The 20641-nt window shown below is 47.8% G+C and overlaps 2 protein-coding genes across 3 annotated transcripts; one reads left to right on the plus strand and one right to left on the minus strand.

Moving 5' to 3' along the window:
* Nucleotides 1–2227: 2227 nt before the first annotated feature.
* Nucleotides 2228–4581, minus strand: ALKBH4 (alkB homolog 4, lysine demethylase). The gene is made up of 3 exons (XM_080630210.1): nucleotides 4331–4581; nucleotides 3464–3661; nucleotides 2228–3016 (listed from the first exon to the last, which is right to left on the minus strand). Exons 1-3 carry the CDS (start codon nucleotides 4430–4432, stop codon nucleotides 2375–2377), a joined length of 942 nt encoding a protein of 313 aa, XP_080486336.1. The 5' UTR covers nucleotides 4433–4581; the 3' UTR covers nucleotides 2228–2374.
* LRWD1 (leucine rich repeats and WD repeat domain containing 1) lies at nucleotides 4518–20335 on the plus strand. Of its 2 annotated transcripts, none has more exons than XM_080630205.1 (16): nucleotides 4518–4585; nucleotides 6748–6887; nucleotides 8927–9161; nucleotides 10150–10269; nucleotides 11682–11834; nucleotides 12518–12661; nucleotides 13293–13634; nucleotides 14245–14371; nucleotides 14605–14714; nucleotides 15165–15372; nucleotides 16871–16943; nucleotides 17042–17182; nucleotides 17840–17937; nucleotides 18501–18662; nucleotides 19330–19457; nucleotides 20190–20335. In XM_080630205.1, the coding sequence occupies exons 2-16, from the start codon at nucleotides 6808–6810 to the stop codon at nucleotides 20328–20330; spliced, it is 2262 nt and encodes a 753-aa protein (XP_080486331.1). In that variant the 5' UTR covers nucleotides 4518–4585; nucleotides 6748–6807; the 3' UTR covers nucleotides 20331–20335. The 2 variants fall into 2 exon arrangements, with proteins under 2 accessions (XP_080486331.1, XP_080486330.1); XM_080630204.1 differs by lacking the exon at nucleotides 4518–4585 and adding an exon at nucleotides 4745–5053.
* The last annotated feature ends 306 nt before the right edge of the window (nucleotides 20336–20641 follow it).

The following is a 20641-nucleotide window of genomic DNA, read 5'->3' on the forward strand; positions in this document are numbered from 1 at the left end:
AACCCAAACCATTCTATGATTCTACAGATGGATGGGTGTGTAACTGTATTTTGATCTAAGATGATGCCCAAGAGGCTGTTTAACAGGTGAAGAATGTCAAAAGATAGACACAGCAATGACTGTGTAGTGACTAGATCAGGTTTTGGACTTCAAAGACATTTGGACAAAGCCCTCAAGTTTCAACTCAGTATTTAGTTATTTTCATGTTTTCAAATGTAAGATATCAACTCAGAAGAGCTGGAATACTCTGGCAGGAACAGCAGCTTCCTCTATTGTTTGTTTGAGGCAGAAAAGTTCAGCTAACAAATGCAGAGCACAGAATGAACCAATATTGTGTATCTTCTTATTGTGGCACTCTGATTCATCAGAATCATCATCTGCTTTCACTGCAGAGAGAATGAAACAGCAGGTACATGCACAGGAAGTATTTTAACAGGCTGAGAGCACAATATAAATCTAAAAGGGAGCTTTGGAAATAAGGGCCAAACATTAATGGGAATTACTTGATTGCTGGTGTTTGAGCAAAGAGCAGGCTGATGGAGTGCCTCAGAGCTTGAGCTCAATGCTTGGTTCAGCTCCAAAAGCCTGCCCTGGGTTTCATCCCTTCCTGTGGCATTGTGCTGAGCTCCAGCAGGCTGAATGTCCTCTGCTGATTGTCCTCCTATGTGGCTGAAGGTCCTCTGCTCTGACAGCAGCTCCAGGTGCTGGCCTGGGGCATCACGCTTTCTATGGCTTCTGAGCCCTGTGGACACCAGCACCACGGTGCTGGTCACACCAGCCTGCTGGAAAAAGGTTAGGAACTGCTATTGTGTGAGCACAAGGCCCTGCTCCCGGGAGTGAGCTGGAAAGGTTGCAGCATAGGAGAAATCCCCTGGGGTAAAGCTCTCTGTGAAAAAGCGTGTCCTGCCTGTCATGAGTTGGGTGGCTGTGATGGATTTCTGTTGGAGAGGCCATGTTGGATCTGCTGAAGTGGCTGCTGGAGCACGTAGGTAGCCAGTATGGACGGAGGTTTGGGATTTGGGATTGCTCGTGGGAGCCCTGTGCATGGGTCCCTGTTGGAATTACTGCTTAGCTGGTGTTCACCACTGTTTAAATACTGGGCTTAACCGCAACTGGTTCATTGCAGCTGAAAAGGACTGTGGTTGTATCTGTTAGCTTAAACTGATAAAATATATCCTGATTCACCCAACTGACCCTTAGTAACTGTTTTGTTGGGTGAGGAGCTCCCTCCCTGGCACTGTCAGCAGTACATTGCTATACAGTAAAACCTCTGCGCTGTGCTAGGGACGCTGATATCAATGTAAAAATGCATCCCCTTTCTTTACCAACTGAAACCAGGCGGCACTGTGAAGTGTTTTACTGCTGTAGGTGTGACTGCGCCGAATGGTTCTGATCACACAACTGTGTTTATTAAAGGATCCCACTTCTTCCATGGCACAACTTCATTTTCAAGAGCACAGGAGTTTGCACAGAGCAGACAGATGGCCTCAAATGAGCTTCTGCTGCAAATGACTTCTTGGGTCTTAGGTACAACACATGATTCAAACCTGACTGCTGGAGGTGCCAGGAAAAAGGATGAGAGCCGCCAGTGCTGCAGTCTGTTGCCCAGCTTTATTCCCCAAATCAGGCTCTTCCTACTGAGAGCTGACAGCGGGGTTCAGAGATGAGAAATGGTCAGAAAATAACACAGTCTGTGCAGGTCTTTGCTCTGAACAACGTCCAAGCTGCAGAAGAGTCAGCATCGGCCCTCTGCAAATGCTGCTCTATGATCCCAAAAGATATGTCACACACAGTATTTATGATTAACCCTCCCTGTTAAAGCATGAATCTTCAGCAAAGGATAATTAGTTTAATTAGTTCCCAGGACTATCTGTGAGAGATGCTTACCCTCCTCCCCTGGAGAGTGGATCTCTAAAGGATATACCCAAAGTGGGTTAGGAGGTAGTTGTGTCCCCACGGCACAGTACAATGCTAAAAGCAATGTGACAGGATGAGCTCTGGGCCAGGAAAGGTTAAAATCTGCCGCAGGGTGTGGGCTCAGTCTGTGCTGTTTGATACTCAGCTCAGTTTAATGATTCTAAGTTTCTTCCTTTGTTACATTGAAGTATTTAAGCGCTGGCTCTTTGCTTTTTGCGCTTTGTTACAATACAGCCAGTGAATACAACAGCTCATGTCTGACTTTCTCCTGACGCCCAGGTCAGCCTTGGGAGAAACAAGCAGCTCGTCCTTTTCTTGCACACTCTTTATTTCTGCTTCTTATCAAAGAATAAGCTCATTTGAGCATATCTTTGTACACACACCTTGGGAATAACCACTTGTACAGCTTATCTTCCATATTCCCTAACAAAAGGCAACGCTAGCCGCTTCTTGCTGCTCACACCGGCCTGCCTTGAAAGGAAAGAGCTATTCCAAGCAGTTCTTTACCCAGTTCCTCATGCCTTCCCCCTGCACTGAACTCCTCAGACAGCTCCCGGAACGTGACACAGATGCGGCGGCGCTGGATGTGCCTGCGGTGGATGGCGTGTTTCCAGCGGTACCGTGCCTCACCATAGAGCACCACCAGGCACCGCCGCGGCAAGGGAATGGCAACAGTCACCTCCCGGCTTGGAACGAGCCGTGGAGATAACGTGTAGTTGGGTCCCTCTTCGCCTGGGTTTTGGCACGGTGATGTCTGTGTAAAAGATCCCGGGGGATTTAATTCCCCGTTTTCTGTGTTGGAAGTGGAAAATAATTGGATGGTGTCCTCTGAATCACAAGACATGGATAGCACGGTTTCTGAGAGCAGGTTTAAGCTCACCAGACGCTCTCCCCAAAGCCACCAGTCGTCAAAGTGGGGGTCGATGGCAGAACCTCTCTCTGGCATGTAGTCCAGGTTACATTGTTCAACAGGTAAGAAACCACCCAGCACAGAGCAGGCCTCCATTTGTGCCACAATCTTCTTGCTGAAGCTTGGCAAACCGGTAAAGCTGCCAGCCTTCAGCCTTTGTTTCTTGAAGTTCACTTTGGGACCGTAGTCCTGTTGGAAAAGAGGGTGGGGGGAAAGCTACTGTTAAGGGAAAATCTAGGACAAGTCTTTTTGGAGAGGCTGCGATTCCTGGAGGGATCACAGTCAAGCCTTTGAGTCCTGTTCTCATCTCTTCCAGTGACCTGGTCACCAGGTTGCAAAAGGACTCAGTGAAGCCACATTAATCTCTCTGGAATTAGATTTCCCAGCTGTAAAGTCAAACCAAGCCACCCACTTCTTTGGCTTGGAGATTGTGTGAACTTTAATGCCTGAATATGCATAAAAATGCTGTTTATTGTAACTGTCACGTATTTTTGCCATAAGTTGACTTTAATGACAAGTAATTCTTGCTTTCAAAGGAAAACCTTTAATGAAACATCTAAAGATGTGGGGGTTCAGCTGAAAACAGCTTTCCCTTCCCAGAGGGACCTAAGATCAAATGTGCTGCTAAAGTCAGACCTGTTTCTTCCGGCCAGATTGTGATGGTTTCCAGTCATCCCGATCCATCAGTTCAACTATCTCAGATTCTTCATCTTCATTGATGAACTCCTCCATGAGGAGCACCCCTGGAAATGGAAATGCCCAGCCAGCAAATTCCGAGTGCTCATTTCCTTTAGCTAGGCCCGTTGCTGGACAGTAAGTGAAATTATCTTCTCCCTGTGGAAATAACAACACAGAAGAAAAACCATGGGGGAAAAACTTCTTGCCATTTCTATGATTTACCCCTTGCAACCTCTATATAAACTGTACAGGATTCTTGTAGACGGGGGAAATGTTACAGCTGCTTTGGGGAACAACTCGTCCCTGCTTCTTTTACAGCTGCAGCATCACTGCTGCTTGAACCATGGAATGGTTTGGGTTGGAAAGGACCTTAAAGCTCATTCAGTTCCAACCCGTGCCACGGGCAGGGACACCTTCCACTAAAGCAGGTTGCTCCAAGCCCCTGTGTCCAACCTGGCCTTGGACACTGCCAGGGATGTATTGCCCAGGGCGGCTGCCCTGTCACACCAATCCATGTTGAATGAGGGAAGTTAAGATACCGCCAAGGCCAAGGGGCCACGCTGCAGCGTTCCTTGCTGCTGGACACGCGGGTGAGGCCCGCGCTGTGCCTCCACCGCTGAACCCGCACGGTTCTGCTCACCCCGGCGGTCCCGCTTTGTCCCCAGCCCCTCGTTGTGCCCTGTGGGAGGGCCAGAACCAGGCCCTGCCATGGTAGGGGAGTCCCCGCGGCCCCAACCCCGCTCCGGGCCCGGCCCGGGGGGAGCACGCTCGGCGCCCCGGCCCCGCCCCGCCGCAAGCCCCGCCCCGCCGCCCCCTCCCCGGTACCTGTGGGGGCGGAGCGGCCTGCGTGGGCCCCTCGCAGAGCAGGCAGGAGCGGATCCCCTTGCAGCCGCAGCCGGGTCCTACGCCTCTGCCCGCCGCCTCCATCCGCGCTGGCTGCGCTCCGCGGGGGCCCCCCCCCGCTTCTCCTCCCTCACGGCCAGCCCTGCCGCGGCCTGGCCCGCCCCAAGGTGAGGGGGGCCGGGGCGGCAACGGGGCCGGCTGGCTGGGCGCAGGCCGCACGCCTGGTCGGTTGGTCCGGTGAGCTTGGGTGTGTATGTTGGGGGGGGTGGGGGGTGGGGGTGGACGCGGACTCGCTGTCCCAGCAGCCCTCACAGCACCGAGCAGCAGTGCTGGGCCCGGCCGCGCCGCGGGGCCTGCTGGGAGATGTAGTCCTGCCTCACACCGCGCTGTGGCGCCCTCAGGCCTACGCCGGCCCCTTCACCGCGGCCTCTGCTCTCGGGTTGGCCGGCGCCACGCTGCCCTGCACGGCCCCGGCGTTCCCGCGGTGTGAGAGGCAGCGCCGGGGCCGCAGCACGGCCGCGGTCGGTGACAGGCTGGCACCGCCGCCCGTGCCATCCCCAGCATGGCGGTGGGGATGTCGTGCAGCGCCCGTCACACCGGGCTCTCCCGGGGCAGAGCTCCGGCCATAGTGGGTAGCTAAAATCGAGCTCGTGTTCATCCCCGCTGGATGCCTGGCCTGGATGGATGTCCTGCTGCGGGACTGAGGTGCTGCTGTGGGGCAGGAGGGGAATGCTTCTGGTGGTGGTAGTTCATGGCTGCGCTGGGTGATGGGTTCGTCAGGCCCCGGGGTAACTGAATGTGCCGTCTGGTGTCATCCGTGGTGATGGCTTTTGGGGCTGTTCAGCGTGGAGAAGAGAAGCTGCATGGAGACCTCAGAGCAGCTTCCAGTGTCTGAAGGGGGCTACAAGGATGATCAGGGACTGTAGTGACAGGACAAGGGGTGATGGGTTCAAACTGGAACAGGGGAAGTTCAGGTTGGAGATAAGGAACAAGCTCTTCCCTGTGAGGGTGCTGAGGCGCTGGCACAGGGTGCCCAGAGAAGCTGTGGCTGCCCCATCCCTGGCAGTGTTCAAGGCCAGGTTGGGCAGAGCCTTGGGCGACGTGGTCTAGTGTGAGGTGTCCCTGCCCGTGGCAGGGGTTGGAACTGGGTGATCTTAAGGTCCTTTCCAACCCAAACCATTCTATAATGATTCTATGGGGCGTGTTATGTTGTGGTGTTCCCTGCAGCTGTCCTGGTGTCACAGGTGACGCGGTGGTGGCTGAGGTGTCAGTGTGGTCAGAAGAGGGTGATGGGAACATCCACTGTCATTGGTGTCAAGTTCTTATGGGTACTAGAGCTTAAGTGGGTTTATTAGGTTCAGCAGGTGAAGGCCTGATCCTGTGAGTTGACTTCCAGTGACAAGCTCTGTTGCTTGAAGGATCAAATCCTCAACAGCGTTTTTCATGCTCAATGCTCTTTATGCTGGTGTAAAACATCCCATACGTGAAGGATTGCTCTTGCTTACAGGTGTTAACAAAGCAGTGCCCCATTGCTCATCAAACCCAACAGTCCAGGTGCTGTAGGCATGTTGTGACGCTGAAGTCAAGCCTAAGGACAGCTTAGTGTCCTGCATGTTCCTCACCATTTACTGCAGTGGCATTTAGGCAGCGGTGAGACTAACTCAGAAAGACAGTAGCGGGCCTGGCCTTGGAGCTCCTCTTTCTTCCCTTCTCTTGGAATCTGTGTCAGAAAGAGCAGTAAGCCACAAATCAGTAATTCCATGAAGCTCCTTTGGCTCCATCTATGTTGTTGGTCTAAATATCAGTGAGCCCGTGTCTGCCGTCCTGGCCACACTGGTGCACAGAACCATCAGTTTGCCAATAGCATTTACAGTGGTGTTGGGGTGGTTTTTGTTGGTGAGGAGTGATGTTAGTGATGGGTGGGTATTTACATTCCTGATAATTAATTCAGTTTTCCAGAATTTTAGGGGATTTAGGAAAGAGCCTATCCGTATTGTCAGGCCAGTGAGTGCACTGTTTCCTTGGGAGGAGTTCCTTCACAACAGGTGTATTTATTCTTACTGTTGCTGTTTATTTGAAAGCCTGTTGGAGTTCTTGGAGCAGAGCCCTGTTGCTCAGGAGAGGTCCAAACAGGTAACGGGGAGGCTGTCCCAGTTTCCAGTGCCATCACCCCTTGGATAGCTTTCATCTGCAGCAATCTCTTAGCCAAGGGAGGGATTGTTGTTGTTGGGAGCATGTGCCCAGTGTAACAACAATCTCTGCTATTTCCATTTCAACCAGGTCAAACAGGCGACTTCAAACACAGCAGCGAAAACAGTAGCCAACCTCCTAACTTGCTTCTTTTTCCCTTTTTGGAGCCAGTTGAAAGGACTTCCTCTCATTCCTGTTTGTTTTACCAGGAAGGGGACAAGAAGAGATCCTACAGCTGACTGATTTCAGCAGCGGGGTGGAGATTAAAGATGTCAAAAATTACTACAGAACTTCTGTTGGAAAGAGCAGTTCCAAGATCCACGAGGCTCCGAAAGATCGAGACACTGAAGTAAGTGCAGGCAGGCCCATGGAAAATTCCAGCTGAATCCAGCCTGAGCAATCCTTGTTTTGTCTTTTTTCCCCTAAGCATTTGCACGGAAGAGAGACAGTTACAAGGCATGGAGCAGGAGATGGCATTCTCAGTGCAGGATCAGTGAGCTCTAGTGCATTTGCTAGCACTAGTGTATTCACTAGAGAGGGTACCACCTCTGTTAAACTGCTTAAGGCCAGATCCTGATTTCCAACCCTAAGATAGACTCCCTATTCCCAAAACACTTGTCTTTGCTGGCAACTGCTTACAATTTCTTCTGACCTGGATTTTAGAGGGATTTAAAAAGATTTCTGGCGTTATTTGCCCTTCCTTTTCCTCTCCCTCCATCATTTTCCATCTCCTCTAAATCCAGTTATGTTAGTACCTCAGACATTACAGAGAGGGAGAATAAATAAACTCTGACACACTTAGAAACCACTAAAACCAGTTTTGTTGCTCAGATCCTTAACAGAGGTCATTGAAAATATGTGTCTTTCCAAATGTTTAATACAGTGGAATTTTGCTTTTCCAAAACTGGTCAATCCGAGTGACTCAGCCAGTTTCTGGCTGGTGCCTTCGATGTTTTTGTCGCTGATGTAAGAGTTTTGGGTTTCATGTAACTTTCTTTAAAGTTACTTATTTTGGCTTGTCTTGTGCTGAAATACTCACTTTTAGAGAGAACCTCTGAAGTTTCTCTGAAGAGTGTAGGCTGCAGTGATCTGGGTAACAAAGTGATCTTGATATGTGTGAAGTAGTGACTTTCTAGAGCATGGCTTTTCCCATGCAGCCTCGTACCATGGTTTTGAAGGGGTATATTTGAAGGGCCGTTTGGGGAACACTGTGTTGAGTTTCTCCCCAAAATGACATAGTTGTTGCACTTAGCTTTGCAGCCAGCTGAATTCTCTTCAGCCTTTCTTACCTGCTTTGCCTGGCTGGTTAGGCTTCTGAGATGGCAAGTAAAGGAGAAGTGGTTTTGCTTCCTGATTTTATTAATTTCATTTACCCACACTTCGTTTATGTTTAGAAGGCTTTTTTCATTAGAGATGGAGATTCTCTTTATTAAAGGAACTCAGACTTGTGTCTTCATGAGAGGTTTGCTGTTAGGACTAGAGGCTCCCTTTGGAGCTCAACTAAATGATTGAATCAAGTCTAAATGACCTTTCTTATAGTGTGCACTTACCACTTTCTTACAGAGAAGGGGTATTTTTTCCCCTCACAAATATTGTACCACTTCCTCTCTCAGGACAAAATGCTTCTGTTTTGGTGGCAGCCTTGGGATTTTGATAGGCAGATTTCCGTATTTGCCATTGGAAGTTTTTGCAGCAAAATTCACTTCAGGAATGAATTGGAAGAAAGAAAAGGAATGGGAAAATCTCCTTTTTGTTTGTGTGAAGTTAGTTTCTTTGAAACCAGCCAAATGATCTGGGGACCTGCTCTGCACTTGGCCTGAACTTAACTTCTAATGCAGGGATGAAAAGTGTTAAGCCAGATCAGCAAACTGATCCAATTGGATCCAATCTGTGTGTGTGTCAGCATGAAGTCAGAGGGAGGACAGGAATAGCTTTTGGAATCACTATAGTGTTCTGTTACTTATACCAGTTGATGGTGGTTTCTAAAGAATGAGTGCAATGATGAAACTAGAGCATTCTGTGGGCAGGGTGGACGGATGGTGTAGTGAGGGTCTTATATTGCCACAGTTTTGCTGAATTGATGTTGCAAAGGAATAAAATACCAAAATTCTTAGAGGTTTAGTAATTTTATCTATGATCAAGAACTTTTCCAATGATTCCTTACTCACAGCAGCTCTATTACCCATCAGAGCTTTATCTGGACAGCAGGTTAGTCGTACTGCAATACATTGGTAGACTTGAGTCTCTGATGGGGGCTGTTAGCTCAGACGGAGCATCTTTTCCATGTATCTGTGCCTGCAGTGAAGAAAAAAGCAGGTTGGATCACTTTACTCAGTGAGTTGTGCTGTGCTGAGAGGTGCAGATGGTTCATGTTCTCTTCTGTTTCAGCCTGTCCAAGTTGCAGCTGAAGACTGGAGACTTAGATCCACGTTTGTTTTCCCGTCTGAGGCATCTGCAGAAACTAGATCTCTCTGATAATTTACTGGACAAATTTCCCAACAGTCTAACCCTGCCTGATCTGCGTGTCCTAAACTGCAACAACAACAAACTGGAAGATGTAACTGCTCTGAAACAGTTCCCTCTGCTGGAAGAGCTGACCTACGAGAACAACGTGTACTTGACTGTGAGTTACCTCACGTCCTTACAAAGCTAAGCATTAAATAGAGGGGAAACAAACTGCAGTTACACCTAGTTCTTATATATTGTTCTTAGGCAGCAAGTGTTAGGGCAGCTGAGAAGGCAACCAGTCTTTTTGAGCTACTTCACTAGTCTGTGCCGCTGTTTCCCAATCTGCAGAAGTGACTTGCCTAAAACCACTCAGATATTAAAATCTGGTTATCTTGAACTCCTGATTCCCCAGGCTCCAGTCCTGTCTTAGGTAGCTTATCAGGCAGGATATCTTATGCTCATGTGTGAAATATAGTAATGACTCTGTAGAAACCTCCTTCTTAGATGTTAGGTTTGGTACCACTTGTGCTCTGGAAGAGCAGACTTGGTCCTCTGCTGCAGGGTTAAACTTGGTGATGGGCCTAGTTTGGGTTTTCTGATGTATCCCAAGAGGCTCTGCTGACTGTACAGTTTAAAGCATTCAAAACTGTAGTTTTCTTTGTGCTTTAAACTGGTATCAGCCATCTGCCCCAGATGTTTGTTTGCTGTTACATGCCCACAGAAGTATTTGTGTGGCTGGGTAAACTGGATTGGTGAACTGATCTGACCTACAGCACACCTGACCCAAAGAAGTCCTGCTGGTGCCTTTGCTGTAGGCATCTGCCTTAGGTGCTTGCTTGGTGTTGAAGGATGCAAACAGGATACCCTGCATTGCACCCAGGCCAGAGCAGATGAGCCAGGTTACACCGCCACCACCTTGCGTTGGATGGTAGCACTGCATAAGCGTGAGGCAGGTCTTTTGTCTGCGGTTTGAGATCCCAACCCGTGGGAGAACGTTAATTTACAACTAAAAGGCTATATTCAAGTCAGAAATGCTGAGGTGATCCTATGAAATAGCTTTTCCTGCCTAAATATATTCTTCTTATCCTTGCCTGTATTTTAATAAAGGACTAAAGCTAAAGTAAGTACCATATAACAACAGCTTTGGTGGCTTCTCTTTCTAGCTCAACGATGACTATAAAGTAATGTTTCTTTTGCAAAACCTTCGGCTCCTCAATGGCAAAGATATCACCAAACTGGCAAAACATGTGAGGCATGTCAATAGTCGCAAACTCACCAGCAAGGTAAGATGTGATAGTTCTTAATCTCTAAACACAGTAACTAAATACTGTGTTTTGGCATCCTCTGAACACAGCTCACAGTGTGGGCAACCTAGGAATTGCTGCTTTCTTTGGTCACTGCTCGCATTTGCTCTACTTGTTCTGTGTAGCCAACTTCTGCCTTCAGTTTAAACCACAGGAGCAGGGCCAGCAAGGTCTGTGTCTGACCCTCTAGTTTTTCAGGTCACTCAGATCATCATTCAGAAGTGAGAGAAGCCTGGTGCTGACATAACAGCTGTATGCACCTCCCCATCTAATCTATGTTACTGTCCTGGCCCCAGGAATGGGGACCATAAACTCAAGCTCAGAATAATCTTGTTTTTTTCCGGCATACACCAAGAACAAGGAGTTGTTCTTGCTTCTTCATCTGTGCATGTTTGGAATCGTTTTTTCACTCATTTACATACACAGTTTAGCTCCTGACAGATTGTCCCCATAAAGCATGTTGTGATCCTCAGCAAAATTGTTGTAGGATGAAAAAGGTTTGGGGTTTTTTTTGTGCAGTACTGCTCTTACCATTTGATTTCTTGTTAGTTGATCTTGTTAATTCCTTCTGTGTAGCAGTGGTGGAGAGGTTAAATACTGAACTGGAATAGCTTATTGTGCTTCATGTTACCTATGTAATACCTTGTATCTCAAAGGGTCTTGGTGAGGACCGCTCAGCCTCTTATCCTCCAGACAACTGGGCATGGTTAATGAGATACCAAATGCTCCCTGTACTGTTCATTTTGTGCTGGTATCCGTGCCCCAGATACCTTTGCCTGCTGGTATTGCTCTGTCCCTGGCTCCCCAGTTCTTACTGCTGTGTCTAAATATAAAATGTCTGTTAGGTCCAAATGCTTATGGATGGGTTACTACCCACCAGAAACTCTCAGGTGGGAAACTCTGCTGATAAGTGACATCTGAGTGATTGTGCCTCATAGTTCAGAAACCTTTTGGAGCCAAGGTATCCTTATAAATGGGAATGACATGCACCAGTGCTGCTCATGCGCACACTTGAACTACAAGAAGAGTCAACCATTCCCATTATCTTGTGCCTATTATAATAAATTAGTTATCTGTCAGGTACTCCCTGTTAGTAAGGCATGGTGTAACAATGCTGAAGACCTTTTGCTATGGATCCAGAGGCATGAAATCAGGCATTGCTCTGGGTCTGCTCTCTGCTTAGCCACACTCACTTAAGCTTGGTTCAGAGGAATTGTGTTTCTTAGCTGAAGTCATGGTTTGAACACTATAAAATCAATGGAAGCAGTACTATCATGTAGCTAGCGGAGCCTCAGCATTGGCAACCTCTTAAATGCTTTTACAAGTACTCCTGTGCTCTTCTGCTCTGGTTTTCTGTAGTGTTCTGACAACTAAACAGTCTTTCTGCCCAGGTTACTGCTCACTGGGAAAAATTCTTCCGTGACCAACTTCCTGAGAAACACACAGCTGAGCAAGTGAAGTCCATCAAGAAGAAGTTCCTGAAGTCAGTCCAAACCAACGTAGTATGTGGGCCCAGCTCACTCAGTGAGTTCACCCGCTGGCGGGTAGGTGACATTTCACTCACTTACCCTGCTGTCCTTCAGGCAAGGGCTCTGCAGGCTGATCCTGAACGGATTTGATTAAAATGCCGTATGGATTTGGGTATCAGGGCTCCTGCAGGGTCACATTTTCTGATTTTCTTTGTTAAGCAGTTACAGAAGCACTAGGTATGAATGTGCACCAAGCTGCAATGACTGTCATTAAACACTGTGTTTTAATTCATAAGCAATAACGATACTTGTACTAATTAATGAGACTGCAGTTCCTTAGTATTTAATTATTTGCCAATAACTCTAATGGCATCCTTTAGTCTTGATGGAAGCTGTATGAAAGGAGAAAAGATAATGACAGAACTGTAGTTACTCCCAGAGGGGAAAGATACCATTTAGTTGTGACATATGTTTGAGTTGTATGTGCATACACGCAGCTGAGGCTTCCATCTCACCTTTGTCTTGTTTCATTGCTGTACTCTTGTTCTCACAAATGTGCACCCCAGATGTCCATGACAAAGTGAAGTTCTTGAGTCATGTAATATCAGCAAAGGACTTGGCCTGCCAGGCTGTCAGCTCCTGCATCACTTGTGAAATTCATATAGAATAGTGAAAGCAGCTCTCATTACAGTTTGTCTGCTGTTGCTGTGTGTCTTTTCATTGGGGTTTTTTTGCACAGCCATATATTTGTTTCTAAGGTGAAAATGATTGCAGAAGAGTTTCTGGCATACTCACTGGGTCTGGAGTTAAACTCAGATCCCGAACCAGAGGAAAAGATGGATGAGAATGAGGAAGAAGAAAGCACAGAAAGCCCCAGGGAAGATGCAGAGGACAAGGGTCAGGTAGGCGATTTTTCCGGTTCGATTAACGATGTTCTTTTTATTTCCTGTGAATTCAGTAGCGCTTGTCAGTTTATATTTATGACCTTTTGGTAACTGTAGGGGCAGCCTCAGGCTCCAGCCTGTTATTCAACAACTGAAGTTTGTTCTTTATAGCCAGATGGAATCTTTCCCAGCAGTGTGAAGGTTGAGCTGCTCTCCAAGAGGGGGAAGCTTCCATTCTCATAGGATACCCAAAAGATTGCATGAATATAGTCCTACTGACTGCACATCTCCTCTGAGGAAGGGATATATGTAATTAGAGAATTGGGCTGATAACACGGCCACACTGTGTTAGTGCTCACCTTCTTTCAAATGGCTGCAGACTGAACCCACTGGGTCCATGGGCCAGGTTTGATTTTTCCACATTGTTTTGCAATCACAAGTAACTGGGACAAGGGAAGAGAGAAGTGATTTTTCATTAGCTTCTGCCTCTAGGAACTCTGGAGCTCTTAGCTTTCTGATTCTTGGAACCCAGTCTGTAACCATAGGAGGGTACTTGCAGTTGAATAATTAATATCTCTGACTTACAAATCATCTGCACATCTTGGGGAAGCCAGAAACCTTCTGCACAAACTGACAACATGCCTTATAGGTCACAGTAACAGCCAGAAAGAGGAAAAGAAATCACTCGAAAACACACTCTCGCAAGAAGAGGTCCAAGCCCCAGGTGACCACTGAGAAGGAGGCTCTAGTTAATCCCAGGAAGTCCACTCATGTGCAGGATGAGCCAGCTCCTGAGAAACCAAGAACATCAAACCAGCCAGCCAAAGAGGCGAGCCCTGAGCAGGAAGCTGAAAAGACACCTAAGAATGGAGAGCAGTTGCCCAAGGGGCAAAGCAACAGAAGGTCCAGCCAGCTGACAGGGGAACAGAAAAGCCAGGAGCAGGACAATGGAGTTGTTACCTTGACCCCAGTGAAGAACTCCAAGGGCAAGGTATGTTCATGAGCTTCCTTAGGACTGGCTTTTGGCCTCTTGGTTTAGTGGGAGGAACTGCATTCAGATCTCATCAGAGCTCTGCACGGTTTGGAGCTCATAACTGGCCAGATATATTGTGAGTTACGGGTTTGATTTTGGTTTTTGTTGTTTTAAATCTCTCAGAGGCATCAGGGAAGGCCCCCCCTGGACACAGTGAATCTGCTACAGGGGATGGATGGACCAGCACTCTGAGGTGGTGCACTGAAAGCCTGTTTTTAGAAATGGGACTGCCATGACTTGCTCTCAGGTCAAAGTGATGGCTGCATGGGGAAAGGTGTTTCCCCCTCAGCTCAGAGCAGTGGGGATATAAAGGGTTTTTCACATTTCTCTGCATCAGGAAATGGGGTTCACTGCTGGGCACATCTTTTCTAAACAGTGGCCTGCTGGCTTAGGAGTCTGGAGCATTGGTGGTACCTCAGTCTCTCCTGTTCTCTGTAGCAGAGAAGGGCTGACCAGATCTTTCAGTTTAACTCAGGTTGCTGTGCTCAGTGGAGGGTTCTGTCCAGGCAGTCACAGGCAAAGCGCTGTCAGGGGAATGAATTTTCTAAATGTGGATGGTTTATTGTAGGAGGATGTCAGTGCAGAGCCATTGCATTTTCTTCAGTGTCACAGTAAAGGCAACAGCCGCGAGGATTTTAAAACGCAGCTCTGGTCCTGTGTCTTCGAGCCATTGCTAGACTCTGGAGCCAGGAAAGGTGAGCTCTTACAGAGGTTTGCAGGATTCCCAGAACCACCCGGCTCTGGAATCCCAGTGGACTCCATGCATTAGACCCCTGCTCCTTCAAGCTGTAGTCTCCATTGTCAGGAAGAGACTTGCTTACATACTTCTTCTTCGACTTTGAAAACAGGAGACTGGGAGAGCACCAGGCAGTCTTCAGGTGTTATCCGTGAACCTGGGAGCTTCTCACCTATTCTTTCCATCTTTCAGATCCCATTGTGAATTCCTCCAGAACCGTGGCAACATGTGGAGGGGAATCTGTCTGTCTGATTGACTGTGAGACAGGGACAGTGCTGAAAAAGTATAAGGTGGCTGCAGAGGTAGGTTGCAAGTGGGAGGAGTAAGCATTGACTGGAAATATCATAATTTGTTATAATTACATACATGTATACATAATGTATGTTACAAAGAGTTCTGAAAGGGTTTCTAGCAGGTCTTAAAAGGATGAAGGTGGGTACTAAATTGCTTATACTTTTAGCCTGGTTTGTTTTGGGTGGTTTTTTGTTAGCTTAGAAGATTAGTCTGCCTCTCTTCTCCTCAAGCAGGCATACGTGTGTGTTCTGCTGAGACTGCTTGACAGCACAGAGGATTAAACATCCTGTTTCAATAGTTTGTGTTCTTCTGAGGGCAGCTTTGAGCTTCAATGCCCCACCTCGAATAGTCGTGTCATTTCACCTCGATAGCTCTCAGACAGTTGTCCTATCTCTGAGCTGACAGCTTTCCTCCTGGCTCTTCTCTTTCCCTCTGCTCATGGTTTCTTTCTGTCCCAGGAGTTTTTCAGTGTTGCATGGACAACCCTTACAATGGTCATCAGCGACAGTAGGAAGAAATCTCATAATATCTTGGCTGCTGCTGGGAGGAGAGGGATTGTCAAACTGATCCATGTGGCAGCTGACTTCTGCTACGGAGAGATAAAGGCTCATAAAAAGCCCATTGCTACTGTCTGCTTCAGCCCAACTCGTGAAACTCACCTCTTCAGTAAGTGTGGATCAGAATCTCTTTAGTTTTAGTACCTAATGCAGAAAAGGCTGGGTGTCCTTAACAAGGAGAACTGTCAGCTGTGCAAGCAGGGACTGCACACACAGAAAAAACATGGCCAGATATTATGGAGGGAGCATTGTTAGTCTCATATGACAGTAATCTACAGAAGGTACAGACTGTTTCAGACACAGAGCCTGACCCTTTAGCTGAGGTGCAGCAGCTCCTGTTTCTCTCTCAGGGTGGGCGTCGTGAATAAGCCCAGCAGTGGCCCCGTTCCGCAGGGATGAGTAAGAAGAATGAGAGCCAGAGCAGGCTGCTGGGGGCTAGGCAGTGGGTGGTCAGGGCTCTCAGCAGCACAGCAACAGGGGCAAGCAGTGTACAATGGGCTGTTAGGGTTTATTTTTTCCAATGAGCAAAATTATGCACTTAAGTAAGTGCTTTTGGATAAAGGACAGGGGTTTTGAGCTCTGTACCTTGTCAGACCTCTTTTTTTCTACACTATTTAGTCTGATGTAGAAGAGAGCTTTGCCACAGTAGGCCCCACAGAGGCTGAAGTTATGGACTGGAAGGACACGAACCATTATACTACAGATTGCATCTGCATTGTCAGGCCTGTAAAGTAATTTGTTAGAGCCATTCAGACTGCACCCCACAGCACATTGTTCCTCTGGCCTACAATTACTCACATCCTGGAGTAGTTAGAGTGCTACATGAACCATTAACAGTGGGATTTTTCTGAAACACAGGTAGCTGTAGCGGATAATTCCAAGAAGCAGCTCAAGAGCGCAAAAAGCAGAAGCCTAGGAGGATAAGGAGGTGGACAGCACATCCGTACAATGGAGTAGACAGCTTGTTACATTGCATAGAAACATTTGTAGTAATGAAGTGAGAGTCTTTGCATGCCTGTCAGGGGATGGGACACTGCCCCGGGTAGTCGTTTGAGGGCTGCCATCTGATCAGGATCCAGATTACTCTGTGTAACCTGTCAGGATTGTTTCTGCTAGCAGTATATCAGCTTGGTGACAAAGACATGAAGAGTCTTTCACACTTTGCATCAATGCCTAAGTTTCCCCATGGGAGCTACTGTGGGTGTGACCACAGTAAGCCATGGATGTGTGGGATGAAGTCAATCTGCCTGAGAGGGGAGGTTAGGGCTTAGATTCCCCTAGACCCCCAGAAACATGAGCTGAAAGGGGCTCATTAATGACCTTAAGAAGCCACAACTTAGTAATGGACACCAGGAAACAAACTTTCTTTTATCTGCTCCTCTTAGAGCACAGGATAAGAATGCAAATTACTGACCATGCTGTTTGACAGTGTCTGTGACGTGGTGTTGAGCCAGGAGCCTCAGTGACTGCTGCTGTGCCTTAATGAGCTCTCTGATGCCCCAGGCTTAGCGTGTTACAGCCTGTGACACGGGTAGAATTGCCAGCTAGCACGAGAAGAGCCAGATGAGCAGCGGTGTCACTACTTGCTTCTCTTCTGTGTCCCACAGCTGCATCCTATGACAAGCGAATTGCACTCTGGGATATTGGGATTCCAGACTCTGACTACAATTTCAAAGCAAGGTAAAGGTTCAAAAATCAGACGTGGCCAGCCACAGGAGCCTGTAACTATCGCAGCACCACGTAACTGCTTGCTCTCTTTTCTTCTTCTTTCTTTTTAGCCAGCTGCTGGTGCTGGAAGTGCTCTCTATTCCCTTACGGATTGCCCTTGTCCCCACCTGCCCGGATCAGTACCTGCTGGCTGGCTGTGAAGGTGGCTGTTTTGCCTGGAATATAAAACTGAATAAGGAACAAAAAAACAGGTGAGATCCCAAAGTTTGGGACATGTATTTGCTTTCCTTATCAAAAAGAGCTTGTCTAGCAAAGGCTTTATTTCTGCCTGAGGAGGCCTGAGCAAGAAAAAGCATGTCCTACCCAATTTAAAACATCCCTTCCCACAGAGGCAAGAAAAAATACCAGGATAGTGCTAAAGGAGTGTTCAAAGCTAGCAGCCTTGAGCGTGTATCACTGCTCCAGTCTACAAGTGTTGCAGAAAGACTGACAGGACTGTAATGCAATGCCCTAAAACTGAAGGGTGTGGGTCTTGATGGAGCGTAACAGAGCGTAAAGTCTTGACTTTAGTTCCAGTCTCCCATAAGGCCAACCCTGCTGCTAGTGCAGAAGGTTACCCAGGGAAGGGCACTCTATAAGAGCACAGAAAGAAATGACGACAGCAAAGCAGGTGGAGTCATGCCCTGCTGTCATACACTAATCCTGAGGTCTGCACAAACAGATCGAGTAAACCAGCAGTCTCTTAAGCAAAAGGTCTGCATTAATTAACCCAGGTGGCCAAAGGCGTAATTCCAAGTGGGAATTCATCTGGGTTTGGCAAGAGACTTACTAACACATCCCATTACTAAGTGCCCATCCAGTGCTCCCCATCCAGGCCTTGACTCCTTTCACCCTTCCCTCTGTTCCAGGCCTTTTGAAGCCACGTTCCAGTTTCCTGATGAGGATGGAAGCATGACAACAGTGCACAGGGTTGATGGTTTGGCTTTTCTGAATGACGATGTTGTGGGTGAGTATAAACACAGTAGCCCGATTCAGAAAACCAGGCATCTTAGCACATGGCAGGCTGAATGGGGTGCAGCTACCTCTTCTTCAGCTTGCTGGGGGGTACAGAATGGAGCTGCCTCCCAGAGTCACTTATCTTCCCCTAAAATGTGGGCTAGAGGTGCAAATACACATCTGGGCGGGCTTAGAAATGGGGATGGCCCCATCCCCAAAGCATGTTTGGCCAAGTAAGGGCAAAGTGGAAGGGAGAAAGGCTTGTGGCAGCAGTATTTGTTTGCAGGGCAGCTGGGAGTTCCCACATCTGGGAGAGTGCTTAAAAGCATGGCCTGGGCCTTTCTGAACAGCTAACACTTGTTCCGCAGTTCAGGAATGTATTGTGGGATTAAAAATCCCTCTGCAGCCTCCAGTTACCCTGAAATGAGGTAAAAGAGGTAGAAACAGTTGCTGCTGCTATCAGGTCCCACATCTCAAAGCCACCTTCTGGATGGACCACCTTCCCTAGCAACCAGCCTTTGTCTTGAGGTTTCCCATGTCACCGACACAGCCTCTCACATCTTTCTTCCCTAGTTTCCAAGAGCTCTAAACTAGGATGCATATACTTATGGAGCTGGAGTCGGTCTTTTGACACGAAGGCGAAAGGATGCCAACGAACCACAGCTGCAGTTATTCTGGCTGAGCTCGAGTGGTCCACGACAGACATGTCCTACCTGACGCTCAGCACCTGCCCAGGTAGGCAGTGCTCTTCCTCACTCACTGTGGCAGGGATGCTGTACTGGTCAAGACTGACTTGGACCAGTGGCATAAGGAAGCCTGGAGCTGGATTTCAGTCCCCGTCAGCCTGGTCTCCACTCTGCTACCAAGAGCCCTGATCTGTAATGCAGCTCCAGCACTGTGCAGCACCAGCTGTGTATAAATAACATCAGGAATAACTAATTACAGCTCTACCATCTGCCATCCAAGGGAGAACCACCGAGGCATTGATCAATGACATTATCAACATGGTCTTTACTGTACAGGGCTTCAGAGCACATAGAGCTGATGGCTTTGCCCCGTAGTGCAGCTGGAGCCATTTTAACATCTCAAGGGGCAGGACACACCAGGGGCAGCTGGCTTTTGAGACTAATAGGAAATAGACCAAAAAGAATCTTTTTAAAAAAGGTCAGAAGAAATCCCCTAGAATTTCTCACTAGCTTCTCTCTACTAGAGCAAGAGAACTGATTTAGCCTTAGGTGAAAGGAGCTTTCAGAGCAAGGTCAGTTAGCATATTTGTGCTGTATTGTGCTGAAATACCACATCCTCCGTTGGGATCCTGCAGCACTGGCTTGAGTTCTGCATTACAGAAGAGTGGATCCTTAATTCCAGACTTGTTTCCCATCTTCTTCTTTTGGTCCTGCAGCAAAAGACTACGTTTTCTGTGGTGATGAGAAGGGAAGTGTGTGGATGTACAACCTCTCAAGCTACACCAAGGCATGGAGCTCTGCAAAAGGGAAGAAGATCTTGCAGAAGAAGATCCCTCCTGCACAGGTAGGTCTCCTTTCTGCCTCAGTGCAGCAGGGAGCAGATTCAAACCTGTTGTCTATACCCAACTCACACACCATTAAAAGTAATTTCTGGAGCATGACCAAGGCCCTCTTTCAACTCTCACACAAACCCAGCTGGGACAGGAATTAGGAGCTGTAAAGCAGCTCTGCATTCTACAGGAGCAAGCAACAGTTACTAGCTGAAGGGCCCTCTCAAAGCTGCTGGTTAAATTGGAGAGCCTGATGATACACTTGTGGAGACACCACTTTCCTGCTGGGTTGAGGGGATGGAAGCCAAAGGGAAACCAGCATTCTTCCTGGCGGAGGAAAGGGCTCATGCACCTTTTTCCTCCTGGACACATCCCTGGCCTCCAGGGATACTTCTGTCTTGGGCAATGACTTGAGCATCTGAAAGGACAATCCCGCATACTCTCGTATCAGAACCTGGTGTTGAGCTGCACTAGGTGCGGGTATGGAGTGACCCAGTGTTCCAAAAGCTTTTTGCAAGTGCATTGCCCGAGGCAGCACTTTCTCCTTTCTGATCAAGTCCATGTGTTTTGGAGCAGCTGCACCACCTCCCTCAGAAAGGGCAAGAGCCTTTCATTCAGCCTCCCTGGGTGGGCAGGGAACCAGATTTCACACAGACCCAGTTGTCAATTAACACTAATTAACATCCTCCCACCTTCAGAGACAACACCAGCAGCCCTTTCCTATCCAAACTCTATTCTCCTCCTAGATTCTCCAGTGGCCAGAGCTGCGAGCAAACGGGGAGCAGCTGACTGAAGTGCTAGTAAACAACGTGGTCTCAGACCCCACTTTTACTTACCTTGTTGTCCTAACTAGTGTGAACATAACAGCAATTTGGAAGAAGTCATAGTTCCTTGTCCCACAGTTTCATGCCCGTGCTTTGAACTAGTGCAGTATTAGTGACTGTTACCCATGTAACCATCACGTTTTCTAGACCCACTGTTATGTGCAAGAGACAAGACACCAAGAGGAGTTTGTTAAATGCATCCCGTCATTGTAAACATCCATTTTCTTTTACTGTAAGTTTTCCACAATTGGTGCATTTGTTTTATATAGAAATGACACTTAATAAAACAAAACCCCAGTCTTGCTGGCAGTGCCTGGACTTCTTGGAAAGGAAAAGCGGAGTTCCTCCACTGCTGTCACGTAGCAGCAGCTCCT

This window comes from Psittacula echo, assembly GCF_963264785.1.
Source record: "Psittacula echo genome assembly, chromosome: 15".
NCBI classification, from domain to species: Eukaryota; Metazoa; Chordata; class Aves; order Psittaciformes; family Psittacidae; genus Psittacula; species Psittacula echo.